Genomic DNA, 27,878 nt, shown 5'->3' with positions numbered 1-27,878 from the left:
TCCACTCCCTGCCCTGCACAGGGATACCTTACACCAGACCACACTGCTTAAAGCTCCATCCACCCTGACCTTGAGCACTGCCAGGGATGGGGCAACCACTGGGCAACCTGGGCCTCACCACCCTGTAGAGAATTTCTTCCTAATATCTAATCTAAATCTACCCTCTTTCAATTTAAATCTTCACAGTCATTCAGTTTAATTCATCACAAAGCAAAAGCTACCAAACATTATTTAAGAATTTTTTGCCTCTAATGGTGAAATAGAAGTAATAATAGTATTTTAGAAAAACATTTTCCAACACAGAAAGAAGGAATGATCTGAGGTACTATTAAAAATTACTCATCATTTGGCATGTATTTTAAATCCTGCTATCAAAGAAATGCTAGGTTTCTGAGATTCCTGAATACCAGTGTCTTAGTATTCAACACACACCTTCAAAGGCTGGAATTTAAAGAACTACAACAAGCATTTCATTTAAAGCTCTGACAGATGAATGCTGTTATTCTTGTATTTAGTTAAGATAATTATTTGGAATGATCACTTCCAAATTTGAAAGTGTTCTTCAGTCTACTTGCATATTCTCATTCCTTGCTGTACCTGAAGACACAAAAACCAAACAAGCATTGATTCTGAGTTTGAAAAGCAGCTTTACATAAGGACTTGGAAAAAATCGAGATCTCTAAAAGAGGTAAACTCAATTTGCCAAGATGCAGCAGTGAAAAACACCAAAACAGAACAAAACCAACCAACCAAAATAACCTATCCAGAATCCCACTATCACTCATCTATTTCATCAGAGTCAGGATGGGGAGGAATGGAAATAAAAGTGAAATAATTTTTCACTTTCAGGCTAAACACAAAATTGACACACTAAAAGAAGTGAAATTAAGTGACAAATTCTAGATAAACATTGAAGGCAAAAGGGACCCACACTGGCCTTCCAATACTAAGGGGCACAGTAGGCTCCCTGGGTCATGATAAAATTGTGAGGAGGGTAGGGGTAGAAAATTAAAAAACTGAATATGGGAAACAACTTTTTCCTAATTAGCCCAGTTTTCTCACTTACAAACAGCCACACAAAATAGGAAGTCACTTCTCCCAGCTAATGCACAGTGAGATATAAATGACGCACCTGTCCACTGGAGTAGATGTATTTTCAATGAAACTGATAACTTTCTCTTTCACATTCACAGATTTAGTCTTCAAAGCAACTGTCATTTTATTCACTAGGGATTTCACTCCTTTTCCATCACCTGAACCGTTAGGAGAATCACCCTGTAAAAGTAACTCCTCTCAGGATTAATCATATAAAAGTATGTTATTTCATCTCAATGAATTTATTAAAAAGGAAACAGACTACAAAAGAGAAATTTACTTTTTGGTACTCAGTAGAACCTCAATTACACAACTGAGTATTTCTTTAATATTCTATCAAATAACAGCAATGATATTGAGGAAAATATCATCCGATAAAGCAAGCTTGACAAACTGAGCACTCTGCTATGGACATCTAAACAAAAGAATCCTACTAGTGATACATTGCATCTTAATTAAAAGCTAAATTCTACACATAATACATCAGCTGTAGAAAAGATACAATTTTGAGCTTTGCCATGAAATTGTATGCCACTTTATAGTAACTTGTTCCCAGAGTGAGTAAGAGCTAGGGAAAGAGTTGTCTATTACATGTATTCTGCTGGAGAATGACTACAGCAAGTTCTTACCTACAAACTCTTCCCCCCTCAAGAGGATAAAAATGTTTAGGTCACCTATCACTAGACAGTGATGATAGCTTGAAATTAAACACACAAGTGAAAACAGTCATGACTTGCAATGATGCACTTTATGGAATAGAATGAGGAATGTGAAGAAAAAACACATGACACCTAGGGCTCCCATCGCACTGGAACACTTACACTAAAATTTCACTTACATCAACAGAGCTTATGCTATTTCTTGAGCCTGAAGTACTAGCAATCCAGTGGCCATATCCATTTTCTGGTCCTTCCACATTGATATCTGCTAAGTGCTGTTGGAGGGCTGTTAAAAGGCCATTAAAAACATTCAGAATTACACTGGACTTAGTCTGTTGATGAAAATATTGTATATACCCTAATCAGTAGGGTATAGTCTAATCAGTAACAGTTTTTTCCCCACAATTCAATTAAATCCATAAATTCAGCAGTCACTATAATAATCCTTAGCTTTTCTTTCAGTAGTATAAAGGCATTAAGAAAATCTAATTATCTAATGCCTATTTATCTACCTAATATACTATTTTAGTAAACATTTAGAGTACAGCAGCAATTAAAAATAAATCACTGCTTTGATCTTCAAGACAGCTCTTACAACACCACACATATTGATTAATAATGCCTCTATTGTATTGTTATTAATGTCATATTGTAGCACAGATCTCACCACTGTTGTAGAGCCTGATTAATTCCAGCAACATCAACTTATCAATTATGAACTCCTGATTTAAGAAATCATAACAGCAGTTAATAGTAATTATGAAGCTGCATCTTCTTCATATGAATCTGCAATCAACCGTGGCTAAAGCGTCAAGAATGACAAGCTGGAAGAAGGAATTTCTCCAATTTCTGCATTAATTTTTCACCACTCAGAAATTTGGGAAAGCCCTAAGAGTTAACCACAAATGTGTAAGTGCACTGTGTTTACTTACACAAAACAAAAATCTGACAAATGAGACCTAGTTGCTATTCATTTAGATGGTTTTTAGCAGAAGTCTCAGAAATATCAACAGTGTTAAGATATCAGGACTTTTCAAGTCAAATTTCCTTATTAATAAGCTTACCCATAAAGCCTCCTTTGGCAATGCTTACATACTCCTTATTTTTCTGCAACAGAAAACACAATTCTGATCAGAGCAAAAGCCTGTGGAATGAGTTTGGCAAATATGGTAGTGAAATAGGGGTTAGTTTGTTTACTTAAAACTGTAAACTCAAGGAATGTAAAAACCAGCTCAGATTTTAAGGAGAAAATGTTTTGCCATATACCATCAGTGACACATGCAGACACCCTTTACCCCAGCTGTTAAATCAATTTAATAGTACCTGTAAGAAATGTGCTAACACCATGTTCATGTACATGTCTTCTTCTTCCCTGCCACTTCCCATGAAGCAGAGATGTTCCCCACCAGCTATGGAGCCAGATTCAATAGATTGTTTTTGTGCTTCTAACAGGGATTTCACAGACTGTGCAAATTCTGATGGGTTTTGAAGCATCTGTGGAATGAACAAACAATAAATGCTGTTTGACACCAAGATATTTTAAGATGAGTTGTGAAAGGAGACAAACTTTGAGAATGGTTACAATTCCTTGAGCACAAGCAAGACAACCTCAGCACTGGGCAAGTCACACACACAGAACCTGACTGAGACCTCACGTTACATAAAGAACACTGTGAATGATCCTTTATTTCCTCACCCCAGGAAAGAAACATAGATTACATTTGTTAGTTTATTTCTGAAGGCATCAAGTAATAGTGGAACAAATCTTTGCAACTTCCATGCTGCATTGATTTGGTAATGCAGCAGTGGGACTGGTTTCCATATTTACACATGCTTGGGCACAACACATCCAAACTTTGAAGATTTGAAACCCATTAAACTACCTACAATTTCTAGATGCTAGTAAAGTCTTCCTCTTGTTGCCTCCCCACTAAGCTTTTTCTTGTTTACTTATCAAGATTTGGGAAAAGAAATTACAATTGAGAATACAAGGAGGTATTTGTGATTCTTTGTACTCTCAAAAAGCTAAGGCTGGGATACATGAAGGGCTACTATGCATGCAAAAACATGAGTTCCACATGAAAGAGATGGAGAAACAAGGACTTTCTCAACACAGCTAGAATTTTAACCTGTGTTTGTGGAGAAGGTACTTCTTTAAACTCGTAAGACAATTCTGATCTGTAACTGGACTGAGGGGGGCAGGCAGGGGCCAGAAGGGATTCTCATCATTTTGTCGGTACAGTGGATCAAATTATGAAGGACAAAGTCAAAAGTACACAACCTAGCCATCAGTAAGTAAGGCTGAATTTTAACTGGGGTTTTCCTAGAGATAAAGGCTGCTGCTTTATTACACAAGTCCTAAATCTCAATACTTCCTCTAACTATAAATGAGGTGGATTCCAAAGTGCTTTCTCTCCCCATTGTCTCTCCTTACAACAATTTTTGCATACTTTGCACATACAGGAATATAAAATGCACTGAAAATTCCATTAATGACTTTTCATCACAGAGGTTTTTCCCTATAATATTTTCATAGCATTGACTTTTATAATAAAGGATGAACCTGGTGACATTCATCCACCATGGTTTATGAAAGACCATTAATTCCAATATACAATTTAAATACATATGAACTGATCACATCTAATTTAATTGTTTTCATGGACTCCTTTTTCATATACTATCAGCTATTTGTACCACTTAAAAATTTTAAATGCTTATTTCTACTACACTGAATATGACATTCAATTAAGACTAGCAGAACACCCACAGAGGACAGAGAAAGTTTTTTTCTGAATTATTTTTGATCCAGGTTAAAAGCCACACTATCAAAGAACCAATTTAGGTTGGAAAAGACCTTTGTCATTGACTCCAACCACGAACCTCACATTGCCAACTCTCCACTGTTAAGCCACATGCCCAAGTGCCATGTCTGCAAGTAATAAATACCTCCAGGGATAGTGACTCAACCCCTTCCCTGGGCAACCCGTTCCGATGCTTGACAACCCTTTTGGGGAAGAAATTTTTCCTAATATCCAACCTAAACTTCCCCTGGAGCAACATGAAGCCACTTCCTCTTGTCCTACAGCTCATTACTTGGGAGAAGAAACTGACACCTATCTTGCTACGACCTCCTTCAGATGCTTGTTACAACCTCCTTCACTCATATAATTATATGCAATTATATTTAATATTATATTTACACATGTGCATATAATACTGAATAATGCATCACTTTAATTAGAGAGGTAAAGATATTAGATGCAGGACTGAACTTAAGTAAGGTATAAAAGTCTTTTATGATGTAATTTCAAATAAATCACTCCATGCAGCTTCCACAGACTGCTTAAAGTAAAATAGCTGAGGGCTAATCCAGAAGTGATGAATACACCGCTAAAATGGAAGTGATTTTTGGGGGAAAAAAGGACAGAGAAAAATATGACTGAACGTTCAATTAGGAATTCATAATCAAATAAAGTACAAAATCTTCACTGAAGTCATTAATTCATAGCATACCTCAGTGCCAAAATCAATGCACTTTCTCTTTCATATTGTACAGCAAAAATTTTAAAGAAGCAACCAAATTCTTTTCAAGATATATGCCCTGTAAAAGCAGACTGTAATAAGACTGGCTGTGGCAAAAAAAAGAAACAAAGAAAAAAAGTGTTCTTTTTAAAAATTAATTACACTTTTCACTGGTAATTAGGATGCTAAAAAGAGATTTCTCCTCCATGTATAGTCTTTAGTCTGTATGGGTTTCCATTCCTAACCAAAGAACAGGAAGTCCGGAATCCCAAATTCTTATGTCATTAAGGACTAAACTTCTCAGTAGAATGATGGTTCTACCGTCTCCTTTAGAGAAGCTAATTTTTAAAGTCTTATCATTGCAAAGCTATACCCTGCGGTACACAGACTGAAGTCTAATTTAAGAATACTTCATTTTTCAAGGCAGGCATTTCTCTCCCCTTCTATCTCAGTCAGGACTCAAATATCAGTAAAGAAACAAAAAGCATACAAACCAAATCCGAGTCTAAATGAAATGCTGTTGATAAATGCCCAGCATTGTATTGCTCTGCAGGACGACAATCCACTACAAAGAATCTCACTCCTTCCTGAAAGAGAAATTTTTCAACTTCAAAATTGCATAATTATTGGCAGAATTCAATTACATTCTAATACTAACTCAAATACTACAGGAACTGCTCAGAGGGGCTAAGAGCTATTAAAAAAAAATCTTACTTCATTGGATTAATCTGAACTTTGTCTACAGCTACCAGACCACCAGCAGTATTCTAGTGTCAGCTTTCCATTAATACATCAGCTCGTGCATGGGAAAGGATCATCCAAGTGCAATTATATAATTTCTACTGAGAGGAAACATAGTGGGTATGAGGCAATCCAAGAGTCCACTACTAATCAGCACAGCACATAAGGATGGGTTTATGTCCCACCACCTTGGACAGGATATAAACAGATTCTTAACTTTATTTGGATGAGTAAAAAACCCAAACTATGCATGACAAAAACTGGGGCCTGAAAACTGCAACAAGAAGTCTGTAGTCAATAAGGAAGACTTCAATTTAACTACATTATGATCCATATATGGGTCTTAAATATTTTTAGTGAAGCCCCTGCATCTACGTCTCCAATTAACTTCTACTGAAACAAGTTCAATCAATTTTCTTTTTTTTCATTTAAACCTTTCATTGACAAAAGACAAATATTCCTTAACAGCGTTCTTCTCAAAGGTACTGAGTAGTGAGCTTTAAATTTTCTTCTACAGCAGCTTCATTTGGAAAGGAATTCAAATTAGTGAGATACTACTTTCAGCTCACACTCCTCACCTTCAAATCAGCTGTCTTAAGCTCCCCTATGCTCCTTGCTACAACACAAATGCAGTGAAGACAGCAGGTCATTTACAAGGGAGAAAACTTAAAGACAAAAATATTTTTTCTGAAATAGCAAACACTCATTTGTGCTGTTAGCATTTAAAACTAGTGGTTGTGATTGATTCTTTCATTTTTCTATAAAACTGGGGGGAAGGTTAATTCAGTATACTGACTCCTTGTTGCTGATTTGCTTGCAGAATCTCAGAAACAGAAACTGCTAGACAGAGAGCCTGGCTCAAGTCTGTGTCATCATCTTTGAGGCCCAGCAAGCTGCTGCCAAAAAGACTGTGGTTGTCCTAATAAGGCAAGGAAAAAAAGATTAAGTGAAGCCATTGTCTTCATGTGTGAAAGTTTAAAATAAAACTATATCTGTCTCAAACATCAAGTTCCATGCACGCGTATCCCATCCACATAATCATGAAACTTTTGATCAACTGAAATTCTTTCTGAAAAATCATGCAAGGTCTGCACTTCCATTACAAACATGCTTGTTCACCACTCTGACCATGCCAGCATGATGCAGTGGCTCTGGTATTTGTTTTTTAGTTGCTTGTTTTGTTTTTTCCCTACAGGAAAACCTCCCATATCTGTCTACACACATCAGAGGAAGTACATACAAACTGAGGGCAATGGCCACCAAATATTTTATTTCATTCATTCACTAAGTAGATATCATGACTAAGGAAGAGCTGCAAAAACAGTGCAGGTGGTAACAGATTTATCTATAGTAAGAGACCTTTTCTTCTTTGTTATTGCAAATCCAGCTAGCACTGCTGTGCAGTGCACTACAATGCAATTGTGTCAACATGAAGTTTAGCTTCATCAGTTCTTACAAAAGCCTCATTTGGAAAATGAGGTTATCAGTCATGAAGTGAGAATATTGCAAGGAAGCTTTTCTCACGTATCAGTTAACCTTATCTTTCAAAGATCCTAACAGTAAATACCACCAGAGTAACAACATGAAAAAAATGTTTAAAAAAAGAATATTGGAATGAAATATTCAAAGTTACAGTCAGCAAGAGCTTAAACACTTGCCAAAAAGAAGAGAATTTCAAAATTGCTGTTATTACCTTCCTGAAAGAAGCCGGAGTTTTGCTACAGTAATATTGTGCCAAAGAGAAGAGATCTTCTATATCCTCTAAATCAAGATTGGCTGGTGATGTTTCTAAGAATTCTGAGACAGACAAACAACATAAATGCAACACTATTTCAGACACAGAAATCAAACAACACAGATCATAAAAGAACTTATTTTTAATAAGGCATAACAATCTAGTGTATTGACTAAACATGAATATTGATCCACTCTCCAGATGAAAAGTGAAGATACAGGAAATACTCCTTATCCACAGAAAACTTATACTTTTTGCTAGATGTTTGAACCTTCTATGCAAATTATTTTTTACCTGTATAGTTTTAGCTTTCAATTCTAAGTCAGCTACTTTTAAAGAGCTCTGACCATGAGAATCCTCTAAAATGAGTACTTAATCAATAACACTGCTCTCTCTCCAGGATAACCCATATACAGCAAAGACAAAATTCCAAGCACTCTCATTTTGAACTACTAGAGATTATTTATTACATTGTATTATGTGTGTAAAAAAAATACAAAGGCAAGAGTTGTTTAAATTTTCCACTGAAATTTAATGCATTTTCTATAAAAACAATGAATTAGGTTCAAATCAAGTGTGCATGAAGACAATCCAGAAAATGCAACAAGTGCAGTAGATTTAAAGAAGGATTTGCCATCTGTTGCTTTGGGCTTAGAAAGATCAGTTTGTGGTGATTGTTTCCAGTACTTCAAACTGAAGTATAGAACTAGGTGTGGGAGCACTAAAAGGAATAAGGAAAGAAGGTCAAGGAGAGGGCAGCAAAAGTAAGAAAGAATTAGTGTGTGAAGGGATTAAAAAATGAGAAAAATCACACGGAAATTAACACTTGAGCAACAAAAAATAGTAATAAATGGGGATTACAGCATATAGTAAATATTTCACTAGCAGCTATGTAAGAGAAGTACTTACTTATCATTTCTTCTTTATCTGATTCTTGTGCTAAGATAACGTCTCTGAAAACAGTAAAGTCACAGGCATAGATTAAGTCAGTAAAACCAAAATGAAACAAACCTGGATTAAAACAGTGTCAGCAAAGAATGTCCCAAAGAATTAACTATACACTTACTTTGCATTGACAAGGATGATCAACATTAAGAAATAAATAAAGAATGGATCTGCTTGTTGTAGATATCCATCCCATATTGCCTGAGTGACTTCAGCTGAACAGTAGTATGAGAAGAGGCTTCCAAGCTAAAAATTTGAAACATAATGTGAGAAAAAGCAATTACCAGGAACAATCATATCAGGAATACATTTTTAATAGAGATACAAGGTATCTAAAAGAAAATAAACCCAACAAAATTATGATAAAGGCTACATCTGCACAATGTACTGAAAGACAGTTCTAACCTCTAAACCAGCTTTCATGGAAACAGTGCACAACACTACAGATTATCTTTGAATAAATATGACTATTGTGAAGGCAAAGTTGGCTGTACACTGCCAGCCTTGCAAATTCAACCACAGATAACACAATCAAGCTGGAGTACTGTTTAGCTCACAGCCACTGCTAAATACCAATTATACCAACAAGACAATCATAAGAGAATATATTTACTCAAATAGCATAGCAATTAGGGCTTTGAAAGGATCCTGCAAACATAATTATTTTTATTTTCCACAGCAGAATTGGGCTAATTGAACACAGTTGAAACATTAGTTTGACAACATCATTTACTTAGCATTACATTATGATGCTTTATGGCTGAGTAATTAAACATTTGCAAGCATCAGAAAATTTTCATTACCATTTAAGAAACTCTGCCTGTTCCCATGCTCCCACTTAAAAATACATCCTCTCTGATATACAAAGTTCAAAGCAGATAAAAGGTAGGAACTTCTTACTGTACCTGCCAGATTTACAATCACACCTAACTCAAATGCATACCACCTGACTTCACTGGGGTCTTACTGTACTCCCTGATGCATACAAATTCCACATATATTCACAAATGGATCAACACAGCTATAGCTTTCAAAAGCTTTAAAACACTATCATGGAATATTTCAACACTTCCTAGTGTAGTTTTATAGCAAAAGATAGATCTATTCAATTCTGGCTCAAATGCAACTGAAGATAAAACATCCATGAACAAGATGACAATGGCAGGTCTCAGTATGTTGTTTATATACTTCTAAGCATTAGTAATACACCTATACAGACAGATTTTTCACAGATGAAATAAAGAATTTTACTGTAATCTCATTATAGAAAATGAAACTTATGATTTTTTCCAAAAATTGTACACCAGGAAGCATGGTGTTGAGGACTGGCAGCTACACCAGCTTACTTCACTACCACCTTTCAGAGAGAAGATTCTTGTTCTAATTGGGTTTCAAAATTTGAAGAAACAACTTCAAAGATTTTTTTTTTTATGTACTAAGGAAAATTCTATTAAAAATGGAAATTGAGTGACAAAAAGGACCTGATTTCTCTTTTGAAGGCTCATGAGACTGACAAAAGGCAGATTTTGAGAATGTGAAAATTTTTCCTAGACACATTTTTATACTAAAATTGGCAGCAGCCTTAAAAAAGAACAAACAAAAAAATCCCCAAAGGCAGACCTCACAGTTTAATAATTCATTCATTTTCACTTATTTAACTGAAAATTCATATGGTTGAAAAAAAATTTTACATAGCCAATGAGTATGAAAGAAGAACCTAGAAAAGTTCATGGGGCAAAGCCTTCTCTATTAAATTACAGACTTTGCCTGTGCAAGCACAGTATCATGATTTTGTATTGCATATACTAAGTAGCCTTGATACAAAAATTTTGTTGTAGTCCTGCTACACAAAATTTATAAAAAGTTATTGAGGTGAGAATCTCTGTAACTGCCCATAATCTGAGGCATTTTGAAGAGGAAATGACTAATGCTTTAAAAGTTGTAAAACATATGTGCCTAAATTCTAAAAGACATACATATATGCCTTAGCAGGGAGGTTTCTAAAACAATTAATTCTTCAGCTTTAAAAGACCTGTTAGACTGATGTTACCCTTACCTACAACATACAGCTGCCCACAATCAAGACTAACTTTTTGCTTTTTGAGTACATCAGCTGCTCTCATTCCTCCTTACTCCAAGAAGTTCCTAGTATCAGTGGCTCAATAAGGACTCGCTCAGTACAATAAAAAAGTGACATTAACACATTAACAAGACCTCATACCTCATGCTAAACACTAAAGAAAAAAAGCCCACACTATATTAAAACATGCAATTTATTTTAATATATGTAGTTCTAATTGCTTGTGCTACTCTTCCATAAACCGACAACATGTCCTTAAATTTTAACAAAAATTTATTTTTCATTATGTTTCCCTACTTTATTACCCAGTTGAGTGCATACGAATCCGGAGTCATCTTCTTGGTATCAAGAAAGGAGCAGAGTTCAGGCTCATGGTACTGAAGCAACAGTCTAAATAGATGAAAGGGTCTTCCCTTCATAAAACAATCCCTAAAAAGTAGCAATGAAAACAATCAACTCCCCTGTAATATTGCAGTTTTCAGACTTACAGCAGCAATTCTTTAGTATCTGTGATCATGTAATTTCCTGTACATTGCTCTTTTAATTCACAGGGACTGATCATGAAGTCAACTTGCCTCAAAGAGTCAAAAAACCAACCAAGCAAATCAAATCAACAAAAAATCCACACACACTGAAAGCCCCATTAAATTAGGCAGCAGAATGCAATACTGCTGACAGATTATATAATACAGAAGTATTTAAAACAGATTTAAATCTCAGAACAAGTCCGGTATGGTACCAATGGAGCAGAGATGCACTGATCTACTGTAAATTGCCTTTCTATGTCTTTCATTCTGCCACTGAGGAGAAAAAAACCAGGAAACAGTCTACATCTCATTGAAACACCATCTAGATTCCTATAGAGAAGCTCAAATAGCAGCTACTCTGCAAACCTTCTACAGCTGAAAGCACGAGGGTTATGTGACCATACTGCCACTATCCCCAAACAGCTGACAGAGCCCAAGAGTGTTTCAGAGCAGAAAGGCACACATGCTGAGTCGAGTGACAGGACTGATAAATGCTTGCTTCCTGCTACTACAGCAAACATGCATTTTTCATATTTTGGGCACATAGCCATCAGCCAGGCTGGAATCTCCTCTCCAGGCAATCAGACTAAGATCTTTAATTACAGACTATCCAGCCTTGCTGAAGTGTCATGGTGCTCCAACATTCATAAAAATTTACTTTAGTGAGAGCACCTACATAACAGCATGAAAAGCTCAAATTTAGTATTTGTCATTAAAAATATCCAGCAACTTAAAAAAAAATTCAGTCCTAACTCAAAAGAACATAAGAAAAATATTCACTATTTCTAAAGAGATTTTGAGATTTCATTAGTGCTTATGAATTACTGTTTCTGAAGAGATAGAAGTATTTTAGATATCAAAAATGCTAGGAAAGGGAACAAAAAACCACTTTCACATAACCTGTGTGAATTAGTTCATTAAAAAAATGTTTTGATACTGCATGAAAGGAGAGCTCTTTAAAAGGCATATTGAATCTAGATCAGTCACATCAGTCAGCTAACTCTTTGTATCTTAAACCAACCCAATCATCTCCTGGATTTCAAACCAACAGGTATTGAAATCTATGATCATATGAAAGAATCTGACAACATGGCTAGGAACAGTGCTACTCTAGCCAAAACCAACATGCAAATCTTTCAGAGAATACTTCTACTGCCAATAAAAATAGTACAAATGGAAAAGAAAGAGTTTTACCTTGGAATGAATTTATTCATGATAGCATAGAAGCAGTTGTACAAATCACTGCGCGGCAAATGAAGGTGCACCAAAGGTTTGAGCAGATGTATCCAGCCAAGGCAGGAACTGTATTTAACATTGCGTGATTTACAATAAAAAGTAATAACAGACTCAATATCCAAAGTTAATACTGACTTCTCTTCTTCTGGCACTGACAACTGGTCTGAAATAGGCACAGTAATACAAACTGGGTTAAAGGCTTTTCAAAGAAATTGGATGAAATTATTTCATAGCACAATTGCACCAATATGGACTGACTGAAGAAAAACCCCAGTAAAACCAGACAAACAAAAGCTGGCTGTTTAGATTAAACTCTTACAGAAAGGCATTAAAAAAGGTATCAGAATGCAAGTGATTTTATAAACCCAGTAGGATAAGACATTTAAATATCATTTAAATAACACAACAACAGGATGAAAGAACTTTGGGGTTTCCAGGATCTATACAAAAGAAAGAGGTAGATTCTTTCAATGCACAGAATGCTCCTCTTGTACTCCTATTTGATGTGCTCAGCACACAACTCAGACTCAACTCTACAGCAAATTCATCTGAATTTCACAGATCAACACAGGTCAACCCACAATGCATACCTTCAATTCCTCAACAGTTGACCAACATGTAAATTTATCTAAATCAGAAGTTTGAGATCAGCTAGGCTTACAGACTTAAATTTTAGCATTAACTTACAAATCACATTTTTTTATGTCCAGGATGGGGAAAAGAGATCTGTACACAATACATTAACATAGTGGCATTACATTTCTAGGAAACATCTTTCCCCCTCAGTTACAAGAAGACCATGATTCTCATGACTGTTAGGAAATTTTTTTATTACAAAAATCTTTAATACTTTCCCATCAAGAATACTGACAAGCCAGTCAATGATTGGCATTCTTTATCTCTCAGAAAAATGAAACAGTACATAAAGCTTACATGCCAACTGAGGATATACTTAAAATTTGGAGACTACTTGCTTTGCTAAAATATTGAAATAGAGACATTTAATCCAACGAAAAACTGAAGTCTCCATATAACCTTCTTTCTGAAGTAACTTCACATTTGATTAAATCCTTACATGTTACAAAATATTTGCCAATAAATACAAAAAGAGAACTATCACACTGAAGTGCTTAATTTTGTATGTTATGAATATAATCAGAACATTTTGCATCTTCCTGAAGAGAGACTGTGATTTAAAAATGAGTGGAAATTCCACCCCCATCTCTTTCCTTTACAGGACAGAGAGAAGGAAAATAATTCCTACTAGATTTCAGGGCTAGAAACTGTAGAACTGCATTTCAGAAATGGTAGGTATGTATGCATGCACCAACTCCATCCTCTGCCCTAACTTTCAATTGCACAAGAATAAATAAAATGATAGGTAATAAAATAGAAGATTCTCTTATTGAAGATGTGAGATGCATCCTGATTTATGAGTCAGCATTGATTCCATCAATAGATCACTGACACCAATGTTGTTGCATCATGTCAGTGGTTTTACCAGTCCTGTGATGAGCTGCCAAGCAGATCCTGTGGCAGCTCTTTGCAAACATACCAGATTATTATTTCCTTTGTCCTGGCAGCACCTGGCTTGCACAAACACAGCCTTTCATTTTTTGCTGAAAATGCTATTAAAAAGTAACTTTCTTTAAAATAGCTTTTGAAGCCCAAAATGTTTAATATATTTCTTCTCTCAAATGCTATATGCATTTTCGTGCTACAACAGGTTTTCAGATTAAGAACCAGACCTTCCACAAATAAAAACTTGAAGGACACTAAATAAATAATGTCTGCTTTAAAAGATGGAGCTTGGAAAACAATTACCATTTTTTTATCTCACAAAGCTTTCTGACTATGCAAACTATCATTTACAAGCTAATACTTTGAACTCCCATGATGTCACCCTCCCAGAGTCTGTGTATAGGTAAGATACTATTGTTTTCTTACTGATTTTTATCTGCTCTTTCATCTTCCTCCAAAATGTAAACATCATTTAGATCACTTAATTGAAATAAAGTCTTAAGACAACTGAGAATACAGAAGTTTTCAAACTTCTGATGATCTAAATGTAACAGAACTTACCAATTAGCTCTTGGCAATCCTTATGAATTATACTCTGCTCAGGTAGGTCTAAGGAGCCATCCCAGGATGCTAGGCTGTCCCCCTTTCCTACAACATTAAGTGCAATCTGAAAATAAAAACAGAAAGCCCTCTAAATATTTCAGTGTCTTTTTGCAGTTGTTTAATTACTGAACTCAGTAATTTAAAAAAAAAAAAAAAAAGAAGAGAACTATTCTTAAACTGACTCAACATAGATGCATATTAAAATTCCAATACTACATCTCTCCTGTAGAGATCCCTGGCAATTAAATCTTTTACCTCAAATGAAACACAACTTCAGGTATTTCCTGCTTCTGGATTTAAGCTCATATTTACCTTCCAGACTTTGGCTCTTAGATCAGCAGGCAACTGCCTTCCTTGAATGATGTTTCTCACAGTTTCAAGATCACAGCCTCCTTCGTCTAGAGCGTCTGCAAGATCTTTTATCCTAAAATAATGAAATATAATTTTAAAAAATCAGTTCTACTATTGTTTTATGTTTATGTAGACTGAAAGCTACTGTCAGGCAAATCCCACGCATACGCAAAGGTATAAGACATCTTGGAAATTACTAAAAAGAAAAACCTGCAAAATGTTATTTATTCCTCTACTTTAAAGCTGCTCCTTCAACTTGCAATTCCATTCAACTTACATACAAGAAAAAAAAGTTTGCTTTTTTGTGCTCATTAAGTGACAAGGTTGCAAAATGTATCATAAAAATGCAAATTCAGTTGCAGTTTATAACTTTCAGCAACTTTAAATTTCAGCAAGTTTTCACACACACACAAAGCAAATATTACACCTAAATTAGATGGTGGAGTTATTTTAAATAAAATATTACATGGCCTAGAAAACAGAACACTTATTTCAAAGGTTTAGAGTAGTCAGCTTTTAACCTTACCTTCCCTGAAATGGGAAAAGACCTTTTAGTCAAACTCAAATTGATTTAACTATACAGTTGTAGTATTTCAAGTGTGGACATATGCACAAATCTGGATTAACATATGTTAATTATTAACAATATGTTACATTATATAACATATTATTATTATATGTTATATAATATAAGTTATATTATTAACAATGTTAATAATATAGAGCAGCAAAATACACAAATTGACAGGACTAACACTAATGATGATTGCTGTAGAATAAGTTGCAACAGAAGTTCACAAGTGTTATAGATAAGAAGAAATTCAGCATTCAGGAATGATTACTTTACAATCTCTCTGATAGCTTCTGCAGACTGGTTCAATGTTTCCATGCTGTCAGCAATGGGAGAACCACATCTGATGACTTCAGGATTTCAATATCATGTAGCAGAGCAGTGGCAAAACAGGTTCACTGGAAAAATAGCAATGGCAGTGACACATAGGTCCCACAGGCAAAACTTCTCCCTTGCTATATTCTCTTAATTCTTCTCTGCTTGTTCTGACATCTGCCTTAAGAAAGGCTTTCTTCAGTTACCTGGAGAGTTAAACACACATCCAGGGGTTTTCTAGCCAGAGCAAAACAAAGAACAGGGTTGTTTCTCTAGGACAGATATTCACGTGGGAAGATGCATTCCTGGTGAATAACACATCTATTTATACACATGGAGTAACAGATGTTAAAGTGTTATCAGTATAATTCTCAATTAGTCCATGACTACTATGTAGTCAATTCAAATAGCCACAGGAAAAAAATGTCAGCTGTTGAACTCTTGTCTGCTTTAACTTCCATTTATCCACAACTAAATCCTTGATATAAAAGTTCACAAGTTTGGTCTCTTGAAAACTTCAAACACACATTTCTGATTTTCTGGGACAAAAAGATTAAAATCTCAGACCTGGAAGAAGGTATGCAAATACTTAGCTAGCTTACTCAAGAGTTCTCAAAGTATTTACAAGTCTGAAGAGTAAGCATTTTCCTTACATTGTACCAGGCAGTTTCTTTGTGGTCTGCATTTTAAATCATATTTCAAATATACACTGGGGCACAACTCTATTTTTTCCAAGTAATTTTGCAAATCTGGATGAAAGAAAGCATAGATTACAAAGAGAATTATTTGCCTTATTTTCTCACATTTTTAGTATTATAAAAAAAAGAAAAAAAACCAAATCCTAAAGTCTGTTTTGTATAGGGCTACAGGTTGCATTTGCATTCCCCCAGTTGCCAATCCCCTTCCTGAGACAGAAACAGAGGGGAAGCAGAATATGGAAGTACACTTGTACTTCAATCACCTATCCTGTTGCCCATAATGTTGTTGTGTACATAATGTTCAATGCCTGAAAAGTTACATGAATGGATCAGTTAGCCTTGAATAAAAATCAAGTATTTCCAGGACATTTAAACAAAGAGACCTCTTAGCTTTCAAGCAGAACTGCACAAACTCTAGGATGATCTAGCTTCAACAGAAGCCAACATCAAGCATCAGCTGGAGAGAATGAAGTGCTCTTAGACACATTGCACGCTTCTGTGAACACTGTGTAGGAAAAACAGACTAGAGAGCAACAGCCAGGTCGTGAACTACAACTAGTTGCTACAACTATATCCAAGTATTAAACAGGCATGTGGAAATGAATGCAACAGCTGTGTACATGTTCCATTTCAAGTAGAAAGGTCTTAAATTGTAATACTTTAACTTCGTTCCTATGTCACCCAAAGAAACTTTTGAGAATAAGAAAGTAATTTTTACTTGAAACAACACCTAAAACTATATCTATACCAATTGCAGAATCACCTGGCAAAGATTGTTTCACAAATCCACAAGTACAAATTCTACCAGTTACTAGTATCCAGCATTCAAGAAGCTATGCACGTAACACCAACTTCAACGTGTTATCTGCAAATGTGTGCTTCTGCTGCTTGACAATATATTACCACTTGCAAAAACTTCCTCCAAGTGCTGTCACCCTCACTTTCTACACTGTAAAGATGAGAGGCAAATGCCAGTTTTACTGCTTCACCTCCCAAAGCAGGTCACTGACATGTCCATCTGCCACAAGAAGAGACGTGATGCATTACCAACAAGGAGTTAAGTGAAATAACAGCAGGGGGAAATGCTTTGTTCTGCTGTGATTCAATTAGGTGCTCATTTCCTCCATCAACTGCAAGATTGCTCACAGACTGTAAGCAAGGACTTCTCAAAAATTAAGTAAATTCTTTTCTAATGTTCAGGCTAACTTGCAAAGTACAAAACATGAAAGTGATTTCAACACTTAAACACATGTCCACTCACTGTGTTTTACCTTATTTCTGTCAGTTGTTCTATAAATATTTCACTGAACTGCTAGCAATCTGGATCCTTGTCTTTCATGAGTGAAGAGCTGCTAGGAAGTCTTCTGCTCACATGGATAATGGTTACACTTATTTTGAACAGAAAGCAGCACTTCTCCCTATGCAAAAAATCCTCCAGACCCGAACATCTATACTTTCTGCTCTGCCATTGCTTCACTGCCTGTCTCTAGGTGCTACTCAAATTTTTGGTTAGATGTGTGGAATTCCAGCCTACACTCAAGCCATGGCCTGAAAGGTAAATTCTCACATGATATACTGTTCAAAATGTCATAATAAAAAATGCTCAATTAGAGCATCTGCAGTAAATTTCCATACTTACAGAAAGATCTCTTACATTCATGTCAGTCTGGTGACATATTAAAATCAGTAAGTAGCTGTCTTCACAGACATTAAACAGGACCTTTTTTAACTTAAGATGTGTCAGGTGGTGGCAAGAAAAATTGATCAACTGCTGGGAATTCAGCTTAAGCCACTTTTTCTAAGTATTACTTATATACAACTGAGATACTTGGTAATAGTCACTCATAAATACTAGAGAAGGGATTAAAAGTGTGGGAATGTGAACAGCAGGAAAAAGATAATAGTAAGTGATCAATAAACTACATGAAGTGTTAAGAATACAATCAATTTCATACTTTTATAGAAGGTATTACTATGGTTCCTACTTTTAATTCAGGATTTTCCTGACTCCCAGAAAAAAGCCTCAACAAGAGCTATATTGAACTGAAATTAATGAGTGTTTGTTCTCTACTGAAAACAAACAAACAAAAATCAATCCCTCACATTTGCTTCAAAATATCCATTGTATCCAGCACACCACTGAACCATCATTTATTCACCAACAGAACTTTGGAGAAAAACAATTCCCTGACATTTTTTCTTCAATGTCACGCTTAACTGGAAAGGACTTTTCTGCTCTTGGGCTTTCAGAAGAAATACTAGGGCTCCAGGTACTAATTAGATTGTGAGAATGGGAAGGATACATGGAAACTAGGTTTGTCACCTTGTTGTCTTAGGCAGTTGCAGTGCATTTTGGGACCCACAGAATGAGTTATTCCAATGCAAAATTAAATGTACAGGAACAATTCCATCTGTGGTTACAGTTATATTTAGTTACTTCAGGTCCAGATTTCCCAAGTACAGATCTTAAAAATTACTAATTGATCAAGTTTCCTGAAGCTTGAGTATTAAACAAACATCTGCAAAAAGGTTTTAGAAATTAATTCATAACCATTAATCTGTTTGAAAATCTGAACAAGAAAAATAAAGTCCAAATCATCAATTTCCTTGATAAATGAGGCAAGAAAAATCTATAACTTCCAATTAAAAAAAATGTAACTAACAAGCTATCTTATTTGTGTCTATACAGTCTACTGACTATATGTATTGCGTTGACAGAAATTATAATTAAAAGAAACAAATAAGTACACAAAAAAAAATATTTTAGAGCAGTTTGAAAGCAGCCAGTCTCCTTTGTGCTTCACGGAATTTTTAGCTTTGGACAGATATGCCTTCCAGAACAAAACAGTGCTGGCAATTTCTCAAATTAGCTTTTGAGTATATGCCAAACAGCTCAAAAGAAACATTTAGCAAACAAAGTCTACCTGATTTTGCTCATTTTTAAATCAAAAGTGTTGATAACAACTTCTTATATTTACTGAAGAAAAAAAACCTACACTCTCATCTTTCTCTATACATAAGTTTGGGGTGGGGGTGATGCTGGGTTTTCTTTTTAATTTTTATTGTGTAGTGGCAAAGCTCCCTGTTTTTTGTTGAGCAAAACACCAAGCAGTCAGTACAGATATTGAGAGGTTTAATTCATAATTAGTTTGTGACACTTCCCCCCCACTCCCCCCCCCCCCCCCCCCAAATCATTCATGCTAGCAGCACATGACAAGTTAATACAGGGAAAACAAATAGGGAATTTTATGCTAGGGAGCACATCTGGGTTATACACACTCAAGGTGCTGCAACAGCCTCTGAGCACAAAACTCCATCTGCGTTTTAATCCTCCTAAGGAAGTGAAGAGAGGACACAGGATCAGCACTGCCAGTTTTGTTCCCAATAGAGCTCAGGCATACACATGTGTCATTATATGTTCGGGTATTTTTAAAATGTGAAATCTTATTTATTTTGAAATATGATAGTGTAGTAATTTACACCAAAAAGCTCTTTCAACATCAACTGTTCACAGAATTGAAATATAAATATAAGACAATGCTTTAAATCCATAAATGAAAATGCAAATACTCCACTGAAACTGGTTTTTAAACAAAAACCAAAACAGGAAAACAAACTCAAAAGCCACATGAAGTTTCTAAGCAAGCAATAAGGAATGCAATTTTGTCAATCACAGCACACACCTCTAGTAACAGGATGCACTGTCACATACTAATACAGCATTTAAGCATAAAACTCTTTAATTGTTCCCATAAAGTGTTAAATCTGTTTAACACTTTAACACTTAAAGACTTACATTTGTTTTAACACATGTCTTCAAGTTTGCATTTTCTAGTACCATCAGCATATACAATTGACTATAGTTTTGAGGCTGCCAATCAGAATATCAACAATACAGGCTGTGCCTTGAAATGTGTCTGGAAACACACTCGTCCTCATCCTTAACAGAAATTCTAGAGAAGTTGATTGTGATCTGGGAGACAGCAATATTAGTAATGGAAGTAATCTGGAGTATTTTTTCAGAGGTATTTGAGGTATAGTTCTTATTTAATGTCCAGAGTTATATTTCAAAGTGTTGAGAGTGCACTGTCAGGGAGTCCATCCCTTGCTTTGTAATTAAATGGCCCAACAGTCAGACCTTTATTTAGAAATAATGTTTATGCAACACTGTGCTTATAGAAAGAGCTTCACAAATTTTGAGGCTGTAACTAAAAGTAAAAAACACAAGAATGAAAAATGGCACCAAATAACTTTCATTTTCTAGTTAATGATATGAAGTTGTTTCAACCAAGAGGTGTATCTGTAGAACAAAACTAGACAAGAGTTTACACCTACACCTGTGTGTGTGTGTGTTCTGGTTTCTTTACAGTGACATAACTAAGCACAGGAAACTTTAAATCTGCCACATCAAATAGAGCCTAAAAGCAAAACCTTGGAAATTATTGGAACTCAGAATGGAAATGATCATAGAAAGAAGCTCTGTAAAGTAATTGCTTGAAAAGCATATACGTGGAAAGGACAAAGAGCAATAGTGTGGCACAGAGCCACAGAAAGAAATCACATGCAATGCAGAAGCGCAAAGACAAAAACAAAGTGAAGACGCAAATGGAGATGCTGGGTGCAGTAAGAATAGCTTCAGTGTTTAAACACAATGTTTATTTAAGCCTCGGCAATCTTGAGTGAATACGCATGCAACAAATACTAAAATCACATCACTGTTACCATCAAAATGATCCTATACACGCTCCAGAAATAGTCTCTATTCTTGTCCTAGGGGTTCAACGTAAAATCCATTATAAGTAATAGCTACGCTTAAGGAAGGTGGTGAGCAAAATCATTCAGAAAACGAGGCAGGACCCACTGCTGTCACCCGTTCCTGAGAGCAGGAATGCAGCGAAACGGGAAGCTGAACTGAACAAAGCAACTCCACTCCAGGCAGACTCCCGGAGCAGCTCCTACCGCATACTAAAGCTGTCATTTTAAACTGGAGCGACCGCCTGACTCCAGGCTGGGCACGGCCCTCGTTTTGTGTCTCGCCCGTATTTTGACGGGCCCCTTCCTCTCTGGGGACCCGGAGCCGCCGAGCACCGGCGGCGTTTGCGGGGGCTCCTGGCGGGCTCCCAGCGCGACCCCGAGCGCGGCGCGTCCCGAGGGGAGAGCGGCGGCGGGCGGGGCGTTCCGGCCTCTCTCCGCTGTCTCCGCTGCGGAGGGGAGGGAAGCAAGCGGCAGGGAGAGCGCCCACACCCCCATAACTCACCAGCTGCCCGGCGGCGGCAGCGCCTCTTCTCCTTCCGCCATAGCTGTTGACGTGCCCGCTCGCCCGGCCGTAAAGCGCGCTCGGGAGGCGTTTCCTGCCCGAGGCCGCTCCTCCCGGAGCCGTCCCCGCCTTCCCGGCCGCCGGGCTGAGGGCGCGGGCCGCAAAGCGCGGAAGCCGGGCAGGGGCGGCCTCTGAGGGAGCGGCCGCGCAGCGCCCCTGGAGTAGGGCAGGGGAGTCGCTCTGCCGGAGATTTGAATGTTTTCATAAAGCTGAACTGCTCTGCCAGATGTGGGTTTGATTATTAAGTGACTTCCCCACAGTGTTTAATGTGCCACAGGTTGGACGTACTCCGCGAGTGCGGAAATTCACAAGTTTCACGCAGTTTCCAAGAGCTGCAAATCACTTGGTGACGTCCATTAGTAACCCTGGGCAGATCAATACGAATGCTCTCTGTTATGCACATTCCTTACCCACCTGCATCCTCAAAGAGGGGAATAATAGTATACTTCAATAGAAGTTGAGAAAAATCATTGGAGCGGGTTATGCACGGAATAGCAGCGCCGCCTGACGAGAGATTCCAGTCCTTACACTGTTCTGTTTCACTTCCACGGCTCGACTCGGGATGGGCTCCAGAGGTAACGCTCAGGCTGAGCGGGACGGCTCCTGCGGGAAGAGATCCAGGATAGGCCCGCTCGCCCTGCAGGCTGCGCTGCCAAAAGGCCGGGAACAGCCATTCCAAGGCAACGCGCACCCCCTGCAGGCACCTATCTGTTCCTTAGCAAAGATTGCGTGAATTACCTCAACCAAGAAAGTAGGTATTTGACAGTGTGAAAGCGGCTTGAGGCAATCAAGCGAGGTATTTGACAGCGTGAAAGCGGGTTGAGGCAATTAAGCGAATGTTGTGAAGAACGGGGTAATAGTTTGAATTCCTTTCCTCTTTCTCTAGCTTCTGTATTTTCCACTAAAAAAAAAAAAAAAGGAAGAAATAATAAAAGGGAAAAATAACCCCCAGCATGCACTTAAAGGCCTTCTTCTCTTTCAGAAGACAATTGTGTACGAAGCAGTGTCCGCTGAGGCAGCAGCCGTGCCCGGGGCAGGGCCGGCCCCTGGCAGCGCGGGGCACGCCCGCCCGGCCCGGCCCGGCGCGCAGTGCGCAGGCGCGGCGGCGGCGGCATGGGCGACACGCTGGAGGAGCCGTGGTGGGACACCGAGCCCGGGACGGGCGGCACGCCAGGTACTGCTCTCCCCGAGCACCCTCCTCACGCTGGGATTGAAACATTACACTCCTGCCCTCCTTTCCTGCCCTCCTTCCTTTTCGTTGGATTTTGGGTGTTTTTTCCACTTCCCCTCTCCGCCTTTCCTTTCTCTGCTATTAATTTACTTCTCCAGGTTTTCCACTCTCGCTCGCTTTTTTCCCCTGTGCCTGCTTTTCCCTGCTTGCTACCGAGGGCGGGTTTGCTTGTAAGCAGAGTCTCTGCAGCGAGGTGATGTCCCGTCTCTGATCTGAGCCCTGGGATAGACGATGGAGCGGCAATGAAAATGCAGTACCTAGGTAACAACAGGAACCCACATGACAAAAATACATTTACGCGAAGTTTGAAAAGCGAGGGGAATGGGAAAACCTCTTGGTTTGAATTCAGGGTTCTGCTCTCCCTTGCATTCATTTACCTTCCAAACTGTATTTTCTTCCAAAGAGTTTATTTGATGAAAGGCTTTTGCGTAATGGATGATCCTCGTGGGTCCCTTCCACCTCGGACTATCCTGTGCTTGTGTTTGCCATTACTGGCATGAACTTACTTGCAGTTCTGTAAGGCCTAGGAAACAGCAAATACATAGTACTGCCTTTGGAGGGAAAAGCATCTGTGGTACTTGAAAAGCATCCCCCGTGTGCTCACTGGGATGTGTCGCATCACCCTCGCCATGTGTTACTGTAAAAGGCAGGAGTTAAAGCTCTCTCCAGCCACTGCTTCTTGGAGTACGGTGCTGTGACTGATTTGTCTTTTCTTTCCTGATGGTTATGGTACCTGGCTCATACACTTGTATTTTGTTAATGTGTCTTGAAACCACTAACTATAAGACGTTTTCTCTGTAATGCTTGCATTTAGTGTGAAAATTTAGGTAGATCTAGGCAACTAGAATGACTTTAGACTTTATAGTGCCCTATTTTATTGATTGTTTTTTTAAATTTATTTTTAATACACTATTGGCAAGAGTTGGGCATTACTGGGAGTTATCTGCACCTCTGCAAAGAATCCAGTTTTTTGAGTGTCTTGATAATTCGTGCTTATTTCCTGTGAAAAGGTACTTGGAGAATAGAGAGGAAGCATTGTAAAAGCTGTATGTATGTAATAAAGAGGGCCCACAAGACCTAATTAGGTTTCTGAGCATTTAATTTTTATTTTTAGTCTCATGTGGGTTCCTTAAGCAGTCCCAGTTCCCATGGTAAATGCTCTTCATTAGGAATTTTTCTTAAGAGCCTACCTGCCCATTCTGCCACCACAGATTTCATTCAGTGGTTAGCTGACTATCACAGAGTCGTCAGCTTTCCTCTAGAAACTGCATACAGAGCAGGACTTGGATTATAAACTTCTGACATGTGGGATGAACCATCTGACTTTGAAGTGAGACTGTGAATGACAGCTTTTCCAGTTATGAAAAACTTGAGATTTTCACAATAGCATTTTTGAGTTACTGAAAGAATTCAGGTGGAAAATAACCTCTGGAGGTGTCTAACCCAATATACTTTACTGCAAGAACATTCTTTGAGTGTGTTATGAGTAGTAAATACAGGTGAGTGTTGTGCAAACCAGGTACTCTGTTGTCTGCAGCCCACCTTTGTAAACTTGTTGTCAGGCTCTTTTTATGGAGCCTGTTGTTGGATGAAGTTGACACAAGCTAACAGTAAACATAAAACATCTGTTACTTTTATTTTGTCTAGCTATTTTTGACGTAAAACATTTAAAATCAAGGGTTAATTTGTACAGCATCTTATTGATACTGTAGAATGCTTTCAAATCAGTTGGCATAAAAGAGGAAACCACTGTTCACAATGTATGATGCAGGCAGCAATACAAGAAAATAATTGCACATTAGTGAGCACCTTTGAAAGACTTGGTCAATTTCATTTCTGTGAAAAATGAACTTCTGTTAAAAAAATACTATCCAACCTCATTTGCTGACCTATTTAAAAATAACATCTCTGCCATAACTGCAGGTGCAAAGCAGAATTCAAATGTACTTTTGAAATAATGATCTTTTGCCAGATCCTTTAAAAATAACCTTAGAATAAGCTCTAACCTACAGAATATTCATCAGAATTTAGCTCTCAAAAGCGTTGTAGCCACTTGTAATTAGAAAAGCTACTTTTAAAATGAGTGTGAGCATCATTCATACACTCCACTTAAAGAGTATGAAAACACAAAATATATATAAATATATATCTTTGTGTATGGATATGTAATTCTAAATTTGCTTTTGGCCATATCATTGGATGTCATTATTTTAGAGTCCATATTAAAAATTAAAGATAATCACTCTCACCTTAAGATGTGAATGTTTATCCTGCTGCAAATGATTTATAGGTATAAAAAAAGCCCACAAAACCCAAGGCAAAAAGAGCTAAAGGGATTACCCATCTTTGTATCTTGTCACATGACAAAAACAGAATCTTGCCTTATAACATCTTCAGCAAACCTTTGAGATGAGATTTGTGGAGGGAGCTGTTAGGGATTATTCTCCACTTAGCAGCATAGTTTAGTGTTACATATGTCCCACGTCATGCAACTGCAGGACTTCCTTACCTTCCTTTTTTCCAGTTTGTGCCACAACTTTGTCCAGATTTCATGTGGTTTTATATTGCATTCAGAATTACAAAGGAAAGGATAAGGAATTTGGAGGAGTTTATTTCATACTGGTGAAGGAGCCCAACTTTCTCCTGTTCCCTCCATGAACAGAAAAGAGCAATTCTCACAGTGCTATAAACATCCAGATCTTGCCTGTAGCCAGCGTGCCTCATCTCCCACTCAGTTTGAGGGAGAAGGATGGACTTCTATTTTTCAGAAATTCCTCCAGTTTCCTCCTTTTTAGTTACCCCTCCTTGTCTTTCATTCTCCATGCTTTCTGTATTGCCTTTATCCCATAGGAGTTGTAGTATCCCCATTTGTCAGTTTTAGATCCTTAAGTAGGATCTTAAGTAGGGCATGGCCCTCATAGGTAAAAATTAATTGTGTCATTGCAAGACAGGAGCAAAACTCTTGTATGTCAGCAGCAAAAATAGGTGAGTATGTGACCACAGAGGATGATTTGGCCATGCTTGTGGGGCCCTGTGTGGACTCTAAAGCAAAGGATGCTATTGCAGGAATTCTTTTGCCAGGGGGTCTCTTTTCTTTCTTTGCCAGTTAACATCAATTTGTAGTGTGTGATTTGCAGCTATGGAGAAGCAGACTCTTCATTGTAGCGCATTCAGTGGGAGCACTGTTGCTTGATCAGAGCTGAGGTCTGTTGCTGGACTCTGTTTGAAGAGGTTTGTATCTTTTTTTGGCACATCAGTGACTTGCTGTTCCTTGTAATAGAACTTGGTCAGTACTTGAAGATCTTTCTGATAAGCATGCCAAGTTGACAGCTGCTTTTTGAAATCTGTGTTTCTTCACATCAATGTGCATTCATTCTGCAGGTTGCAGTTGTGTACTTCTGTGAGCTGTGTTGGGATCTGAGCACACAGGATACGGACTCTCAGAACTTGATAGCTGCAGATATGGTGAATAAAATGGGAAGCCTTTCCTTTTTACTGTGGCAAAGTCATTCTTTAATGTCTGCATGTTAACACAGGTGTGTCTCGTAGGACACAGCTGAAATAATTTTTCAGTAGACTGATCTTTTAAAACTTTTTAAAGTATTTCTAGAGAATTTCTTGTGAAGCTTTTGAGGAAGGCATAGGTTTCTTGTGGGTTTGCAAAAACAGTCACACAGCAGTGCTGTGTGTTGTACTGTCTCCATGGTTAAGTTAAACTTTTAGCTGTGAAATGAAAGGGAAAAATTGCGTAGCTGAATGCATCAGAATCTCTCCTTGCTTCAGCAAAAGGATTGCAGTTCTGGCTATGGCACTGTGATCACCACCAGCTTTTGCTTTATTTAGGAATTAGGATTTGGCAGTTCTTAAAGAAACACCTATGTGTAAGGAGTTTTCCCATGTATTGTCAGTTGAGCCATTTAGACTGTTGGAATGCACTCTGTTAGGGCAAGAAGAATGAGTGAGACATTAATACCAGAGAAATAAATTAATTTTTATATTTTAAAGCAGTAACTAGTGTTAGTTGGTATTACAGGATTCTCGTGGGGGGGTTCCTTGCTGTTGTAGTAGTATTTTGTTAGTCTTTCTTAACATTCTACAGAACAGTGAGAAATTTTCTTGCAGAGAAACAATTGCTACTTTTCAGAAAATTGGAAACAACAAGCATGGAGTCTCTTCTAATGTTTTGGTTTGTGGGGTTTTTTGAGGTTTTTTGTGTGTGTATTGGCTGAAGGGAAACCTTGAATTTTAAGTCTTTTAAAGAAGTTATGCTTTAGGAAAAACGAAAAGGCAAATTCTCTCATGGATGAACTGGAATTTCTTGTGCAAAGAGTTCAGTTAAAAAAAAAACTTTCACTAGGAGCAATGCATCTGGTTACATATTTTAAGTGAATTTTATGTGAGGAGTTGTAAGGAAGGGCAAAATTATGGAAGAATGCAAGAATAAAGTTGCACTTCTGTGTAAGCCACAACTTACTGTTAAGCTTGATACTAATTTTGATCAGTTCTAAAATACTGTTTAAGTGAACTGAAATCTAAATACTGTAGTCCAAATGGTGAAAGTTTATATAGCTGATGCAAACAATATCCATCGTGATTCTCCCATCTGTTTTCCTGATCTAACATCTGCATGAATTGAGTGGAGATAATCACACTAGTGAGGAGGGAGCTACTTCTCTTCACATCATGCTTTTAAAGTGATGGTTGGCACAGCAAGGGGCCCTGCATTTC

The 27,878-nt window shown here is 37.5% G+C and overlaps 2 protein-coding genes across 5 annotated transcripts in view; one reads left to right on the top strand and one right to left on the bottom strand.

Annotated features, from left to right (window-relative positions):
- The window catches only part of TBC1D23 (TBC1 domain family member 23), a 31,817-nt gene extending 9,890 nt beyond the window's left edge, over nucleotides 1-21,927 (bottom strand). For 2 of the 4 annotated variants that reach the window (XM_066571994.1, XM_066571995.1), the window contains exons 1-14: nucleotides 15,861-15,957; nucleotides 14,980-15,091; nucleotides 14,626-14,731; nucleotides 12,502-12,706; nucleotides 11,086-11,209; nucleotides 8,822-8,946; nucleotides 8,665-8,708; nucleotides 7,714-7,817; nucleotides 6,817-6,939; nucleotides 5,774-5,866; nucleotides 3,078-3,248; nucleotides 2,819-2,861; nucleotides 1,934-2,040; nucleotides 1,133-1,275 (exon numbers count right to left, since the gene is read on the bottom strand). In XM_066571994.1, coding sequence (XP_066428091.1) covers nucleotides 1,133-1,275; nucleotides 1,934-2,040; nucleotides 2,819-2,861; nucleotides 3,078-3,248; nucleotides 5,774-5,866; nucleotides 6,817-6,939; nucleotides 7,714-7,817; nucleotides 8,665-8,708; nucleotides 8,822-8,946; nucleotides 11,086-11,209; nucleotides 12,502-12,706; nucleotides 14,626-14,731; nucleotides 14,980-15,091; nucleotides 15,861-15,907 — 1,547 coding nt within the window. In that variant the 5' untranslated portion in view covers nucleotides 15,908-15,957. Of the gene's footprint in view, nucleotides 1-1,132; nucleotides 1,276-1,933; nucleotides 2,041-2,818; nucleotides 2,862-3,077; nucleotides 3,249-5,773; nucleotides 5,867-6,816; nucleotides 6,940-7,713; nucleotides 7,818-8,664; nucleotides 8,709-8,821; nucleotides 8,947-11,085; nucleotides 11,210-12,501; nucleotides 12,707-14,625; nucleotides 14,732-14,979; nucleotides 15,092-15,860; nucleotides 15,958-21,859 lie in introns of those variants that run through there. The other 2 variants (XM_066571997.1, XM_066571996.1) reach the window with 2 other exon arrangements.
- A 1,099-nt stretch (nucleotides 21,928-23,026) lies between these two features.
- The window catches only part of CMSS1 (cms1 ribosomal small subunit homolog), a 227,879-nt gene continuing 223,027 nt past the window's right edge, over nucleotides 23,027-27,878 (top strand). Inside the window, exon 1 of the mRNA XM_066571991.1 lies at nucleotides 23,027-23,093. Coding sequence (XP_066428088.1) covers nucleotides 23,033-23,093 — 61 coding nt within the window. The 5' untranslated portion in view covers nucleotides 23,027-23,032. The remainder of the gene's footprint in view (nucleotides 23,094-27,878) is intronic.

This window comes from Molothrus aeneus, chromosome 2 (assembly GCF_037042795.1).
Source record: "Molothrus aeneus isolate 106 chromosome 2, BPBGC_Maene_1.0, whole genome shotgun sequence".
Lineage (NCBI taxonomy): Eukaryota > Metazoa > Chordata > Aves > Passeriformes > Icteridae > Molothrus > Molothrus aeneus.
This window is presented reverse-complemented; position numbering and strand designations above follow the sequence as displayed.